Here is a 15,495-nt window from a genome sequence, read left to right on the forward strand (position 1 = left end):
GAAGTATAAACTTTTTTACCCCATCTCTCTAATGCTCTAGATTCTCTTTCAGAGGGGAGGGGGTTTTTGGCAGAGGCAGCTGCTACAGCTTTGGGGCCCTGTGAAATGGTTTGAGGATCTGCAATAGGAGCCTTATACAAGTGAAAGTGTGTGTCCGGGACCCTGTAATATCTGTTGGGCTTAGCAGGGGCCGGGGGAAGAGAGTCAGGGGCAGTACAGGCATCATTAAATGCATCATCCACAACTGTTAGTACTGGAGGAATGGCTAAAGGCCTATGCTGTGGTAAATGTAAAAAGGTCCTTAGCCTTTTCCTTGAATCTGAAAAGTCCTGGCCCTGCCATTGAAATTGCTCTCTCATAGCATGTAAGGTTTCCCCAAAAGAAAATTCCTCAGGAGGAGAGGCAGAAGGAATGGAGTCTTCTGCATCAGAATCCTCATATGGAGAATAAGGGCCTTCTGGAGGATTTGAGTTTTCTGAATCATCCGAGGAATAGTCTGTAGAAACTGGATCCAGGGGCTCTGCTCTAGGCCTCTTCTCTGGAGGGGTTGAGAGGCCCTGTCTGGGTGAGGTTGGGATCCCCTGATCAAAGAAATGAGATCCTCAGCCAGGCTGAGCATTTGGGAACTAGAGGTAGGCCTGTGTGAGGGGGTTTTAGCAGGCAAGGCCTTAGAAGATTTAGCTGCTTTAGCCCTAGAAAAAGCCTTGATAGACATAGATGCAGGGGGCCTAGCAGCTCCACGTGCAGGAGTAGATATGTCTAAAGGAATAGTATCTGATAAATCCTGGGTGCCTGCTACAGCAGGAGAAATTTCAGTAGCAGATTCAGCCATGGTGTGTGAGGCCTCGGCTGTCGGAGGCAAGCTTTCGGCCGAAGGAAGAACCGAGGACTCGGTTTCAGCCGAAACAGAGACACTCGCGGTTGGCTTAACCGTGGTTTCGGCCGAAACCGCGGACCACGAGTGTCAGTCCTTTTCCTTACGCTTTTTAGCTAATTGTGAAGTCGAAGTCTCCGACGGCATTTTGTAAGCAAAAGCGGGACCAAAAAACTCCTCTGCAAACTCCGACCGACGTCTAAGTGTCCGTCGGTTGAAGGAAGCACAGGCTAGACAAGCTGATACGTCGTGGTCTGGGCCTAAGCAAGGAAGGCAGTAAGAGTGGAAATCCTTATGAGGTATTTGTTTCCCACAAGTTAAACAATTATTTACTTTTTCTGACATCGGCTGAGGCAAGAAAGAGTCGCCAACGGGGTACTTAGCTTTTTAGAAGTCTTCGGTAGTAGAAATCTCTGGATCTGACCGACCGGCACTTGCGAACAGCTTCTGCTTCGGGCACCGCGCGGCAAGAAAGACTGAGGAAAATGGCGTCGGCTGATGCCTTTATACCCAATTCACAGCAGCTATGACGTCGGGTGAAGTGCGACATCAGCCGAGGCCAGACCCAGACTTTGGAATCCGGCCGACCGAAGGGCTGCCTGAGGCAGGACAACCCATATGTTAGGACTGCAGATGCATCCTTGAAGGACATCAAGGAGAGGTGGCCACAGCAGCTGCTGTGACTGAAGCCGAAGACTAGGCACAGTCTCTAAAGGGGGGAAGAAGGTCTTTTAGGGCCAACATGCCATTTCTATCTTTAATGGGACGCGGGTTGAACCCCACACATACTGCAGTCTACAACTCAGATGGGCCAAGCACATAACACAGTGTGTGGCCATCTGCAGGGGATAATTTATGGCCACACTCAGTACATCATTTGAAAATAGGCTTGTCAGCCATACTGTCAGCAGAAAGAAGAAACTGAAGAAAAACTTGTTTCTTTCAGAGAACACCCACTCACCACACTAACATAGAAAAAACTAAGGGGAGGGGCAACAAACCCACACAACTACTGTAACTAGGCTAACTACCCTAAAAAGCTATAAACTCAACGCACCAAGCAAGGGGAGGACAAAGGGGAATCTACTCTATCACTAACAATTTTTAATGGAAAAAAAAAAAGATATTTTAAAGACTTTACCCACTTGAAAACCTGGAGCTCTAGAGATCACGATGCATAAGCTATTGACGACTAACAAGATCTGGAGATTGGAAGGTAGTGGAGGTATATTATGGGTAAGGGGAGGAGCTTTGAGCAGATGCTAGTAAAGTTGCTGGCTCGGATCTCATACGGATCCCACAGGTTGAAGACCAAATGAAGTAAACTACTTCAGACTGTCCCTGTTTTTATATAGGTAAAAGAGAATCCTCAGACAGAATTTACAAACATTTGTGATGCCCATAGAAAATAAAAGCACAATGCTTTGTATAAACATGCTGAGAACTATGACCAAGAAATCTACTCCTTGTTTTGGAGAAAATGGAAAGCAATTTGGGGGGAGGGGCTTAAAAAATATTATTGGAAATGAAAGAACTGCAGTGGCAATTAAGAACAAATGCCACTTATTTACAAGGCTTAAATGATGCATTGTCTATTACAAATGTTTTAAAAATTAAATCTAATATCGGACATTTTTATTAGGCACTGACATGAAAATTTAGAAACACTTATGCCACACTCGTGTTCTGTATGATCATTTACAGTTTATACATACTTATATTTCAACATTTGCAAATATAAGGCATTCAGTTCGTTAAGGCTGACTATGGGTTATGAAATAATTTAATGAATTAGTTCTGTGGTGGGAAAACATGTACATAAGTATATGTAATATTTATTACAAGCATTTTTTTTTACACCTTAAAGAACAATTAATGAGGGGAAAAAGGTGTCAAGGGTGATTAGTCTCAGAGTCATGTCATAGGGAAAAACGGTTTTACAACTGCTTTTACGCTCATGAAGTCCCAGGAAATTTGGGATACAAGTGCTCAATGTAGTGGCGAACAGAGAGTAGGCTTGCTATGATCGGTCTGTTTTTTGAAGTTTGCGATTCATTTAGTCTGATACTTTACTATTACAAAAAAAAATTTGTATAACTTTCAAGTATGCAAAGTTCAGAGCTTTGGGATTTTTGCATGGAAGCTTTTGTACAGGTAGATTTATACTCCAAGAATTCAGCAGACGTTTCCGCGGGTAGAAAGTAAATGTTGCCGCTGTGATGGGGAGGACGACAATAAATGGGAACGTGTTTTTCAGGAATCCAATGAGTTGGCATATTAAAAAATTCCCTACAGAGTACTTGAAAGAAATGTTAGGGGGAGAATGGTTTCAACAAAGGAAATTATTTTAAGCTAGGACATAGGATATGAATTGCCTTGACAATAATAGTAAACCTTACTAAGTTTGTTATTGGCTGCTCAAAATACAAGTACTAGAAAATGGAAGTCAAAATCTATTGCCAACATAAAGGGGATGTTTTTCATAGTCAATGATGATTCCTGTCATTCAAATGCACACAGCTGGTCCGATTTCCAGAGTCATTGTGTCACCACTAGCCAATGAATGTCTGAAGACAGATGTCTGAACATCAGGGTATAAGTTACAAGGATGACCACCAGTGCCATCTTCAATCCTTTCTAACAGTGCAGTCTAATGCGCTTCACTTGCGTTTCAATATATTCACACTCCAAAAATCAGCTCATGTTTCCAAGAGTCTTCTCCTTCAAGTCAAATAAGTACCCCATTGGGGAACTTTCTCTACTAATTTGCTGTTTAAAAAAAGTAAACTTCTTTAAGTGTGGGAAACAAATACCACATAAAATTATTGCTCATTTTTGTCTGTTCTGCTTAGGGTGTCAGCACATTTCTAACTGTCCTGACTGAGCAAAATTCTCTACAAAATCTCTAAACTGCAGGGCCAAGGTACTTGCCACCCATATGGAGTCATCTTCAGCTTCCTCGGTGGCATCTCAATCCATTGCTACCACAGGCCCTTCAGAGACTCTGGTGTCCTCTAGCATCATTCCAAAATATAAGCGGAAAGATAAATATATTTATCCCGACCTAAGACAGCAAATTGACTGAATCAGAAATGGAGGACAATATTCTTGAAATAGACCAAGTATAGCTATATACAATATTTTCAAGGGGTTGAAAGAAAATGGTAAACAACCCTAATGGTGTTGCTGCAGTTTTGAACAGTTCAGGCAATCTCAACAGACAGACTATAGCTCTTCAATGCTTGAAAAAACAAAATTGTCAGGTTTAAGAGCAATATACTTCATCATCACAGTAAAAAAACAAAGATAAGGATGTATTACTTTGTAGTTCCTACCCAAAAGGAATACATAAAGCTTTGTTAATTCTAAAGCACAGCCACAGATAACTGCCCCAAAATTTTATGGCTGCGCCATCAGAGATGCTGACCAATTTAGATAGACCATTTTAAAATTACCTACAAATATAAATCTGCTTCAGTGTGTTTACGAAGCTCATCAGTTTCCAAAGAAAATGAGAAAAATGATAAAAGTATGGACATAAAACATTATTGTGACATACACTGACAACACATCTTCTAGTGAACAAGTCTTAAATTACGTGCAAGCAATTAAGGAAAAAAAAATATTGACCGATAGGGGAGTAATACAAGACTATCTACCTTTGATGACACTGCAGTGTGGTGCTGAATATGTACAAGGTGTACCACATAAAGATGTGAAATGTTTAACTCAAGCTAGTCTTAAAACCTCTGGCACAATACAAAATCACAAAAATGAAGATATGCTCCGTAACAGCCAATAACATTACATCGATTGAATAAAAACAATCCCTACCTTTTCAATAAGAAGTTTCTTGCTCATTGTTATACATTTATTTAACCTTTCTTTGTATTTGTCAAGTAATTTTTGCTGTTCTTCAATTTGTCTTCTTAGATCACAATTTGCCTGCAAATTATATTAAAACACCACTGTCAGTACAATGAAGGACACAACCAAAACAGCAGAAGCCACACCTATACAGATTTTACATTATTTTTCAGCTGAAAGTAAAGTTCTGCCATGTAACCAAGTTAAGGCCATTACAAAAAAACAATATACTAATATATATATATATATATATATATATATATATATATATATATATATATATATATATAAACACACAATAAAAAGGACAGTTTTACAGAACTAATACAAAGAAAAAATATTCTGCATTTTTTTCTAATGTAGCTCAAAAGATAAATACATGCCAGCAAACAGGGTTTTATGTTGAAATACTATAGCAATTAACTAATTTAAGCAAATCATTTTGTAAAATTATGTTAGTAATCTGAAACTCTATGCACTGGAAAAGCCACTGGACATTCAAAACAGAAAGCACTCAAACATGCTTCTCATTCACATAACGGTGCCAAGATAACCCAGGGAAATTAATTTTATTTCCAGTCAGTAGTACACACATGTGACAGTTTTAACCAACACAAAGTCAGCCAACTGAGTAGAAATGTAAGATCTTTTATTTAAGAGCTGGTCATCTTTGCTTTATTTACAGGCAGTGCAAAGTTCAAAAGTATGTACACAATGTAAACAGAAGGCTATCAAGGAGGAGTGACAAACAAAAAACACCTGCAATAGGTGTAAATCCCACTAAATTTGTTAAATATACATCTCAATCTCTTAGCGCAAGACATTTGGACAAAGGCACAAATTGAAAAAGGCACAAAAATGAGAATTTTTAATTACTCTTACAAAATAGTACAACTGAGCACACTTACCATAAATGTAGATGTTAGTGTATTTACTGTTGCAGTCATCACACTTAGGTTATCTGCCTGCAGGTAGCTCTCAAGTCAGCCCGAATACTAGAGACTTAATATTTGTGTCAGTTGCTGTCGCTCCAGGACTGACATCAGGTCGTCAGGGGTATAAAACAGACAGGAGATGCATTCACATCAGTTTTTTCTTGCCTCATATGTCAGGAGCCCCTCAATAGGGAGCTAAGCTATAGTGGGAAAATCAACACCAGTAAAAAGTAAATACCAATACCCCAGAAAGGGGTGAGTAATATACACAGAGAGGAGAGAGAAGGGGGCTGGAAGGAGGGAAACCAAGACTGCAACAGTGAATACACTCAAACATCTACATTTATGGCAAGTGTACACAACTGTACTATGTTCTTCGTGTTTCACTGTTGCAGTCATCACACTTGGGTTGATTCCCAAAGGTGAAGAAAGGGTGGAGGCAGTCAATAAGAGTTTTGGCTTGCAAGTATGCCCTGCAGGACTGCAGTTGCAAAACCCTCCCTGGATTTGGACAATATAGGCAGGTGGTAATGCTTGGTGAATGTGTGTACAGAACTCAATGTAGCAGCCTCCAGAATGTCCCTGGTAGGGACTCCCCTGAGGAATGCTGTAGAGGTAGAAGCTGCCCTAGTGGAATGTGTTCTGTGCCCCTGAGGGGTTAGTTTCCCATGGTGTTTGTAGCAGAGATGGATACAGTGTGCTATCTATTTGGAAATTGTCCATTTTGAAATGGCCTTGCCCTCTGACAAGGTGCAAAACTGAGTAATAACTGGTCAGATTTCCTGAAGGGCTTAGTCCTATTCCAGGTGGAATCTGAGCCGTCTGTGCATGTCCTTGCAGGATCCTTTCCCCTTTATTTTGAAGATTAGGGAAGAAGGTTGGCAAATGGATAGACTAGTTGACAGCCACACTGGACACCACTTTAGGCATAACGAAAGGATTAGCCCCGAGGGAAACCCTGTCAACATGAAAAATAATGAAGGGTTCCACAGCCATCAGTGCTTATAGCTCAGACACTCTTCTAGCTGAAGTGATGGCAAGAAGCAATGCTGTTTTCTGAGAGAGAAATTTTAACTCTGCTGACGCGGCAGGCTCAAAAGGGGGTAGCGTGAGCTTTTCCAGTACAAAGTTAAGGTCTCAAGCAGGGGTGGGTGCTATCCTTGCTGGCCTTGAGTTGTTTGCCCTTCTCAGGAACTGTTTGATGAGAGGGTGAGAGTAGAGGGGTGGCTCAGTGTTGTAATGAGCAGAGATGGCAGAGGCATGGATCTTAATGGAGAAGGATAGGCCTCTGTGGAGTAGACCCGCTAAGTAATCCAGGATTAGAGGTAGGGTGGGCGGAGTTGTGTCCTCTCCTTCAGACTGAATCCAGGAGCAATACCTTTTCCACTTGTTAGCATAGGATTACCTTGTACTTGGTCTTCTGGCTTCAAGAATGACGTCCAGCATCCGCTTGCTTAGGCTAGTCACTGGGGGAGATTTCAAGGAATAAGCCAGACTGCAAGATTCAGGGTTGGTAGTTGTGAATGCAAGATCTGTCCCCCCTGCTGAGTGAGGAGGGTTGGGCTCTGGGGTAGGTGACAGGGTGGCACCAATGACAGGCTGTGCAGTACTGGGTACCAGTGCCGGCGTGGTCAGTCTAGGGCAATCAGGATTGATTGCCCTTGGTCTGTCCTGTCTTATCTTGAGCAATATTCTTGAGAGAAGGGGCAGAAGGGAAAATGCATAGATTGAGAGGTTTACCCACTGGAAGGATAGGGCATCCACTTTCCAGACCCTGCTGTGAGGTATCCTGGTGTAGAATTTGTTAAGCTGGTGATTGCAGGGGGAGGCAAAGAGATCCACCTCTGGGGTCCCCCATTTCTGAATTAGAAGGCTGAAGGTGCTGGGCTCTAATTGACACAGGTGTGGGTCTAGGAGATTTCTGCTTAAGTCTGCCAGTGAGTTTTGTTTGCTTGGCAGGAACTTGAGCTTGCAGATGGACCTGCATGCCCAAGGCCATGTTCCACAGGGCCATACCTAGCCTGCAGAGTGGGTTGCCCCCGCTTGTTGATATACCATGTAACTGTGGTGGTGTCTTTTTATTAGCAGGGGTCTAATTTAGATTAGAGTGCGCTGAACAACTAGCATCTCTTTTTGGTTGATGTGCAGATGAACTTGACTTGGGCTCCAGTGACCCTGAATGCACTTGCTGTCCAGGTGTGCCCTCCAGGCATAGATTAGATTAGATTAGTATTAGGCTAACTGCCCTTGCGAGCCATTTTAAGCCTAGCCACTTATCCCTTGTGAGACTCATACCCTGCACCTTGTGTTTATAAGGCAAACACCTTAACCATTAGGCCATCCTCCCAACCCCCTAGTCTGATGAGTCTGTGGTTAGGGTCTGGGTGGCATGGGACTGAGTAAAGAGAAGTCCCTTGTGGTTGCATGCTGCTGCCCACCAAAGAAACTCTGTCCTTAGACAAGATATGATAGGAATGACAGTTTCCAGGTCCTGAGAATGTTGGCACCAAAGACTTAAGTACCATTAAAGTTTCCTCATACCCAGTCTGGCATATGGAATTAGTAGGATTCAAGAGGCCATGAACCCTAGTGCCTGCAGGATTTTCCTTGCAGTTAGCTGGGTTCTAGTGGCCATTTGAGTGAAGTAGCCTGTCAGATAGGCTTGTTTTTCTGGACTGAAAAATGCCATCTGAGATGCTGTGTCCAAGCTTGCTCCCAGGAATACAATCTGTTGACTGGGGCTAGTTCTGATTTCTTTTCGTTGATAGTGTACCCCAGGGAGGTTAGAAGGTTTTTTACAAATGTCAGGTGCTGCAACAGCATTTCCTGTCTGCCTGAATCAGGCAGTCGTCCAAGTATGGGTAAATTTTAATTTTTCTCTGTCTGCAGTAGGCAATGGCTGGAGCCAGGCATTTTGTGAATACTCTGGGAGCAGTGGATAAGCCAAAGGGCAGTGCAGAGAACTGATGATGCATAGATCCTGCCTAGAAAGGGTAGGTATTTCCTGCTCAAGTCCCGGATAGGGAAGTGCAGATGGGCTTCTTTTAGGTCTACGGAGGCAAACCAGGCATCTTTGGCCAAAATAGCAAGAAGCTTCTGAAATGTGAGCATTCTGAATTTTGGTACCACCAGGAAGGTGTTTAGAACAGAAAGTTCTAGGATTGGGTGCCAACTGTCCTCTTTTCTGGGTACCAGGAAAAGTCTGGAATAGAACCCTTGACCTACCTGTTCTGCAGCAACAGGTTGAATAGCCCTTCTGGGGAGCAGGGATTGAACTTGGTTTTGTGTCTCTGCCCACTGGTTCGGAGGAAGTTCTGGGAACCTTTTTGGTGTTGGCAGTGAGTGGAAGTAAAATTTGTACCCCTGGGATACAATGTTGAGGACCCATCAGTGTTTGATGGAAGTCCAGTTTGTTTGCATGATGGGCAAGTTCTCCTCCTAGGGGTATGAGCAGTTGGGGCAGAGGTGGGGAGTGGAGTTGAGAAGTCATTGTGAATTCTTTCTGTAAAGGGGTGGCTTAGCACTCCCCTGCTTTTGAAGTGGAGGCACCCCATTGCTTAGATCTCTGTATACCCTGAGACTGTAGTCTGGGGGGGGTCTGTTTCCCCTGTGTCTAGTTTGAGATGGCCTTGAGGGGGCTGGAAATGACCAATGCTTCGAGGGGCAACGCCTACTTAATCTAGGAGGCTGTACTTGCAATAAATCTTTGTCTGTATAGATTTAGCTTTTTCTTCCATCTTAAGAATCTCTTCTGCTTTGGTGCCAAACAGATTGTCTTTGTTCAAAGAAGCGGCTAGTAATTTTGATTTGACATGGTCTGGCAAGGTCTGCTCCTTAAGCCAAGCATGCCTTCTCAGTAAAGAACCAGTGACTGCTGCCCTGCAAGATGCTTCTAGGGCATCAAAGCCACATTGCAAAGTATGCTTTCTGACTTGGCTTGCAGAATGTAGCTGTCTCTAAGGGTAGCTAATTTTTGCTCAAGTTCCATGATATGTTGTTGGTACTTTAGCATGTGAAACTGGCAATTCAAAGCCCTAATAGCGAGAGTTGCAGATGTGTATACTTTATTACTCCATCTGTCTAAAGCTCTGGAATCCTTGTCCGAAGGGGTGGGATTCTTAGCTGTAGTTGCTTTTCTACCTTTAGACCCCTGGGAGATGACCTCTGGGTCAGCGTTAGAATTTTTGAAAAGGAATTTCAGTCAGGAACTTTGTAGTACCTGTCGGGTTTCCTATGAGCAGGGGGTAAAGTATCAGGAGTTAGCCTGGATTCCATAAAGACGTCATCCACAACATCCAGGTCTGGGGGTATTGCTAAAGGCCTATATTGTAGCAAATCTAGAAACTCTCTTAGTCTCTTTTTGGACTGAGGATAGTCTTGGCATTCCCAGTGGAAATGCGCTCTTAAAATATGTAAGGTTTCACCAAAAGGAAAATCCTCTGGAGGAGAAGCGAAGGAAATGGATTCCTCTGCATCTGAATTCTCATAAGCAGATAAAGACATGTCTTCATAATCAGTTAAGTCGGACTCTTGGTCTGTTAAAGCTGCTGGGAACAGGTCTCTTTCTCTTAGCAGGGGAAGGCTGGCTTCCCCTAATTAGCATAATAAGGTCTTCTGCCATTTTAAGCATTTGATGTTGTGGCAAGGAAGCAGGTGCTTGAGTTTGGGTCTGTTTTTTTAGGCGTAGCTCGTACTCTTGGCCCTAGAAACTTGGCAGTTTTAGATAGAACTGAAGACGCGAAAGAAGTCAGTTTGTGTCAAAAATCGGCAGTGTGAAGAACTTCCTTAGCCAGTGCCTGCTCAGCGGCTATGGACTCATCCAAGGTAGAAACATCCTCAGTTCTGTAATCGAAGAGTCTCGTGGCATACTCCAAACGGGGTCTCAGTAGAGGCCTGCGAATCCACTGAAGCGGGCATCAGGGGCTGCAAAAGGTTCTCACTGAGTACCGGCAAACTGGTGACTAGCTTAACGGAAGCGTCGTTGGCAGGTTTGGACCTGTGTGGTCTCTGTCTTTACCCTTACGTATTTTCTGAAGATCGGTAGTCGGATGGCTTAACTAAGGCATTTCGGAATACGGAGATTGAGAACAAAAGTATTTGGTGACAATAAGGGCCCGACGATGAAGAGTTTGGGCGCTGAACAAGGCACAAAACAGACAGCGAAGTACGTTGTGGTCTGGGCCTAAACAGGTGACACAGTAAGAATGGAAATCTCGGTGTGGTATTTGCTTTCCACAGAGCAAGAAAAAAAGGATTCCCAATGGGGTACTTAGCTTTGGAACACTTCAGGATGATTCAATTCGTTAACAAAAATTCCGGTAGCGGCCGACCGGCACTCCTGTGAACTGCTTCTGCTTTGGACTACTCGGCAAGAAAGACTGATGCAATGGCGATGGCTGCCTGTTTTTATACCCCTGACAACCTGATGTCAGTCCTGGAGCGACAGCAACCGACGCAGAAATACAAAGTCTCTGGTATTCAGGCCGACAGAGCTACATGCAGGCAGATAACCCAAGTGTGATGACTGCAACAATGAAACAAAGAACATCTGCTATTCTGTCAACTTTCTATCATCATGCATTTTCTAAAGGGTATGAAGTCAAATAAGTCATTCTTCAGTGCATTCACTCATATTTGTCAAAAAAAAACATACATTTTATGAGGAAAACACCAAATATATGAGGCAAAACTCTGGACAGTTAAAGGTGTGGTGTTAAGGACTCTTAATTGTTTATGTACGATATGGAACAAAGTCCATATTCTTGCTGACAAGGTTTCAAGATAGTTTGATGCTATCCTTGTGAAAATCTACCCATCAGAGAAACCATTATAATACATATATACAAAGGTCACAGTCTAAACTGCAGCTACCAGTCCTTAGTGATTACCAAAAAAAAAAAAACTACCCAAGAACGGTTACAAAACTAAAAAAAATGGAAAACTTGCTGTAAAATGTCTCCTACTAACACATGCTGCAGTGAGTCATAACTAAGGAAACAACTGCAGATGTGACACTAGCATGAGTGGCAGTCAACATTATCAGATACGTTTTTAACAAGCACATCAGGAGGAAACCTGGCCATAAAAGGACAGCAACATGTGCCATTACTCACTCTTTCTGGAGCAGAAACTCGTCAAGTAGGTAGGTATGCCTAAACACAGATTCTAATTAACCCAGTGAGAAATGCATAAATCCAGAGACACAGAAGCAACCAAAACTTAGACTAGCCTCAAATGACCCAAGAAAAAAAGTGTACAAAAGGAAAAGGCCAAGGACTTCTAAGATGGCTGCACACAGACAGGTTGACTAGAGTACTCCCAGTGTGAAAACTGAGAATTTCTTTAAAAGAAAACAGTATAAATCAGTTTAGGCAAAGTTTAGTTATTTTCTGGTAATTACACTGTCTGGATGCCAGCAAACAAAAATCAAGGAGAAAAAGCAGGAAAGGAGACCAGTGCTCTCGCTAAGATTAACCAAGCAGTTGTTAGGCAACAAACAGTTCTAGTTTCAGCTTTAGTCCAGGGGAAAAAAATCAAATGCAGTCAGAGGTATTTAAAGTGAGTGAGATACAGGACTTCTGGTATGGCAGCAATGAGGTGAGTGGCAGGCTACAGACCGCTGATCGGGAAATCTTGAAAAGACAATAAGCCGGATTTATAGTACAATAAATGGAGAAAAAAAATTAATCAGAGGTGCGTTGAGTACAAAGAAGTGAATAAAGGAGAAAGGCAGCAGAAGATAGTAAAATCAGTAAAGCTGACTAAGAAGCCAGATGAGAGGTTCAGAGGAAAGTTCTGCGACTCTGAAGAGTAAAACTGACAGAATACCTGAGTAAGTCTGTAAGATTGGTGGCCCACTGATGGAATATACTATGACAAAATATAAGAGAATTCAAGAAATGGAGATGGTGGTTTCACAACACTCAGATGAGATAATATAGATGCAGACCACAAAGCTTGAGACGAACATACTGATGGAGCAAGATGTGAAAATGGAAGATATCACCCCACCCAAAAGACAGTAGGAGTTGGAAGATTAGCTGATGTTTGACTAATTGAGATTCTCAGCTTCCCCTGAGAGGCGGTGTGTGTGCGTGTTTGTGTGGTGGGGAAAGACTGCAAGCAGACTCTGAAAATTTTAAAAGACCAAGATACAACTGGAGGAGCCAAGATTAGAGCAGATTCCAAGAATAAATGTGCCAAGCCAGAGCAACAAGCAGCAGCCTAGACCAAAAAAATTCAAGATATAGACAAGAAGAAATTTTGTCTATACTCAGAAAGAAAAGGACTCTTTTCAAGGTGTGGGACAAGAGTATAAGTGCAAATAAGGCAGAGAAGAAATATATTCCTACCAGTGATGAAGCGTAAGTTGTTAAATTTACAGTTTAAACTCCTGCATCCTGCCACACTTTATCCTGGTGTTTTGCCCTGTAGGCCCAAAGACCGACTTAGAACCACAGCAGGAGACAGAGGATTTAAAAAAGAACATGGGGGAATATACTGACCAAGAAGTGACTCATGTAACAGTTAAGCAGGTAGCTGGACTTAGGAAAACATCACAAGCTAATCAAATCGGAGGTCATGCCTGCAAAACAGACTTCCGCATTTCATCTGAAACTGCTCAGAAAGCCAAGGACATGAGGGAACACTCCATCAGAGTGATACCAGATAAGGAATAATAAACCGTCAATGCTTCAAAAAGAACGGAAAGGAATCTTATAATAATGACAGGCACTCCTTTGGACATGTAAATGGATAAATTTAGTTGTTATAGGTTTGGACAACTAGATTTCTGTGTGGTCATGCATGAAAACAGAATGGTGACCTTCTTAGACTTTAAGACTATGTAAAAGGATGTGGATAACGTTATGGCATGTGTAACCAGCAGCTTTTGAAGTTCAGCAAGGGGCAAATTTCAATGAAAATGTAGGTAAAAATCAGCAATCTTCTCTGAAGTCATGATCATAAATTCTTGGATGGAATCGGTGGAGACTATTATCTAAAAAGATGGGAATACCCATTACAATTATCCAAAAAGGGAAATACTCATTAGATCCAGAATCATATCAACCTGTTGCAATACTAAAACCATGATAAGGTTTTTATGACAATATTACATAACAGGCTTGCCAGAATTCTTAAAAGAACAATTCATCTGGACCAATGTGGATTTACTGTGGGTAGGCAAACTTCTGACAACATAAAATAAAATGTAGACAATGAAAAAGAATGCCAAGATTAGAACAAAAGCCATTTATTCTAGTGGAACTGGATGCAGAAAAAGCATTCAAATTGCATCCCCCACAACTCACCTTGAGAACAGTGAAAGGGTTTCATCTCCAGCAAAAGTGGTTTGATCTAGTATTTTATACATATGACAGAGCTAGAGCAAGGGTGAAATGCAGTGGAAGCTTTCAAAAGCTATACCTCCGGCAAGGGCATATAAGGTAGGGGATGCCAACTGCCAACTACCCCCCCCCCCCAGTGTTTGCTCTATTTGAAGCCCTAACCAAAGAAATAAGAGACAAGTATGTTAGGGTAAGGTTGGGGGAGGAGGAAGAGAAGATAGCCCTTGGCATCATACTTTATATCAGACACCCAGAAAAGGGTGCAAGAAAGGTGTTTTCTAAACTAAAGTACTTTAGTAGCATAACAGGATATTGCAATTGAAAGCAAAACCAGTCATATTTGTAAACTATGTTCCAACATTTGATCTAGTGCAGGAATATCCATGTGGGAGGAAACCAAAGACAAAATCATAAAACTAACACGAAAACGGACAATGAACTGCAGGGCACTACAACGTTCATTGTGCCATTAATTCTGTATGTTGGACAGCTATATTTTTACCCAAGAGAACAGATACAGAAAGACGAAACAAGGCAACTGAAAAAAATTCTTTTAGCATAATAAACAGACAGTGTTCAAAGGGAGAAACTGGTGTTACCGTTTGACAAGGGACAACTGAGGATGTCAGATCGGGAAATATTTTAGGTCAACTCAGATTAGATTACTTTATTTGCTACCAGACCAAAATTATATGCCAAGGGGGGAGTCAAAAAGGGAAATAATTGATGTGGTGAAAACCAGGTCTGGAAAGAATCTGAGAATGAGAATAAGAACATGTTCGAGTGTATGCAAAAACAAAAAAAATCATTAACAATTGTTCACATCGACGTGACCGTAAAAATGAAAGCACAGAATTCTGCCCATATGTTGCAAAATAATAACCAAGGATAAAAGGAGCAGGAATTGAGATATTACATCATACAGAAGGCAATGAATACAAAATTGAAATTTTGGGAGCAGATGGTGAGAGGAAAACAGATACAGTCATGGGAAGCAATTAGATAAGAATATGAGTTAAGAGGTACTGACTTGTTCAAACTATATGGGGACTAGAGGCAGAATTTAGCAAAAGCTACAACAGGAAAGAAAGACGAAGACTTCAGAGTATAGTGGACTTACTAGAAGCAAGAACCAGGTCAGCAAACAGGAAGGAGCTGTTGAGTTGGGCTTATAAAGCACTACTAGAAATAAAAGGTCACTATGGTGTGATCCTTGGAAAGGAACCGAATGACAGGCTAAGAAAGAATTTTTACTGAGGAGATGAGAGAAATCTATCACCCCAAGGTAAGCAACTAAATCTAGGAAGTTAAGTATGGAAATGTCTACACAAATATTTTTACACACCAAAGAATATATCAAAATGCCAAAGGAATGTTCTGGAAAAGTAACATGGAAGAGAGCACATATGTTTTAAGTGCAAAGAACTTAGCCAGTACAGGACAGACGTAAAGAGGACAGTCGAAAGGATAT

General features: G+C 41.9%; 1 protein-coding gene across 1 annotated transcript in view; it reads right to left on the reverse strand.

Annotated features, from left to right (window-relative positions):
- The window catches only part of TLK1 (tousled like kinase 1), a gene marked incomplete in the record, with an annotated part of 2,832,579 nt that overhangs the window by 1,704,152 nt on the left and 1,112,932 nt on the right, over positions 1 to 15,495 (reverse strand). The window contains 1 exon segment of the mRNA XM_044075520.1: positions 4,709 to 4,819. Coding sequence (XP_043931455.1) covers positions 4,709 to 4,819 — 111 coding nt within the window.

The sequence above is a fragment of the Protopterus annectens genome, chromosome 6.part1 (genome assembly GCF_019279795.1).
Source record: "Protopterus annectens isolate FY-2018-M chromosome 6.part1, PAN1.0, whole genome shotgun sequence".
NCBI lineage: Eukaryota > Metazoa > Chordata > Ceratodontiformes > Protopteridae > Protopterus > Protopterus annectens.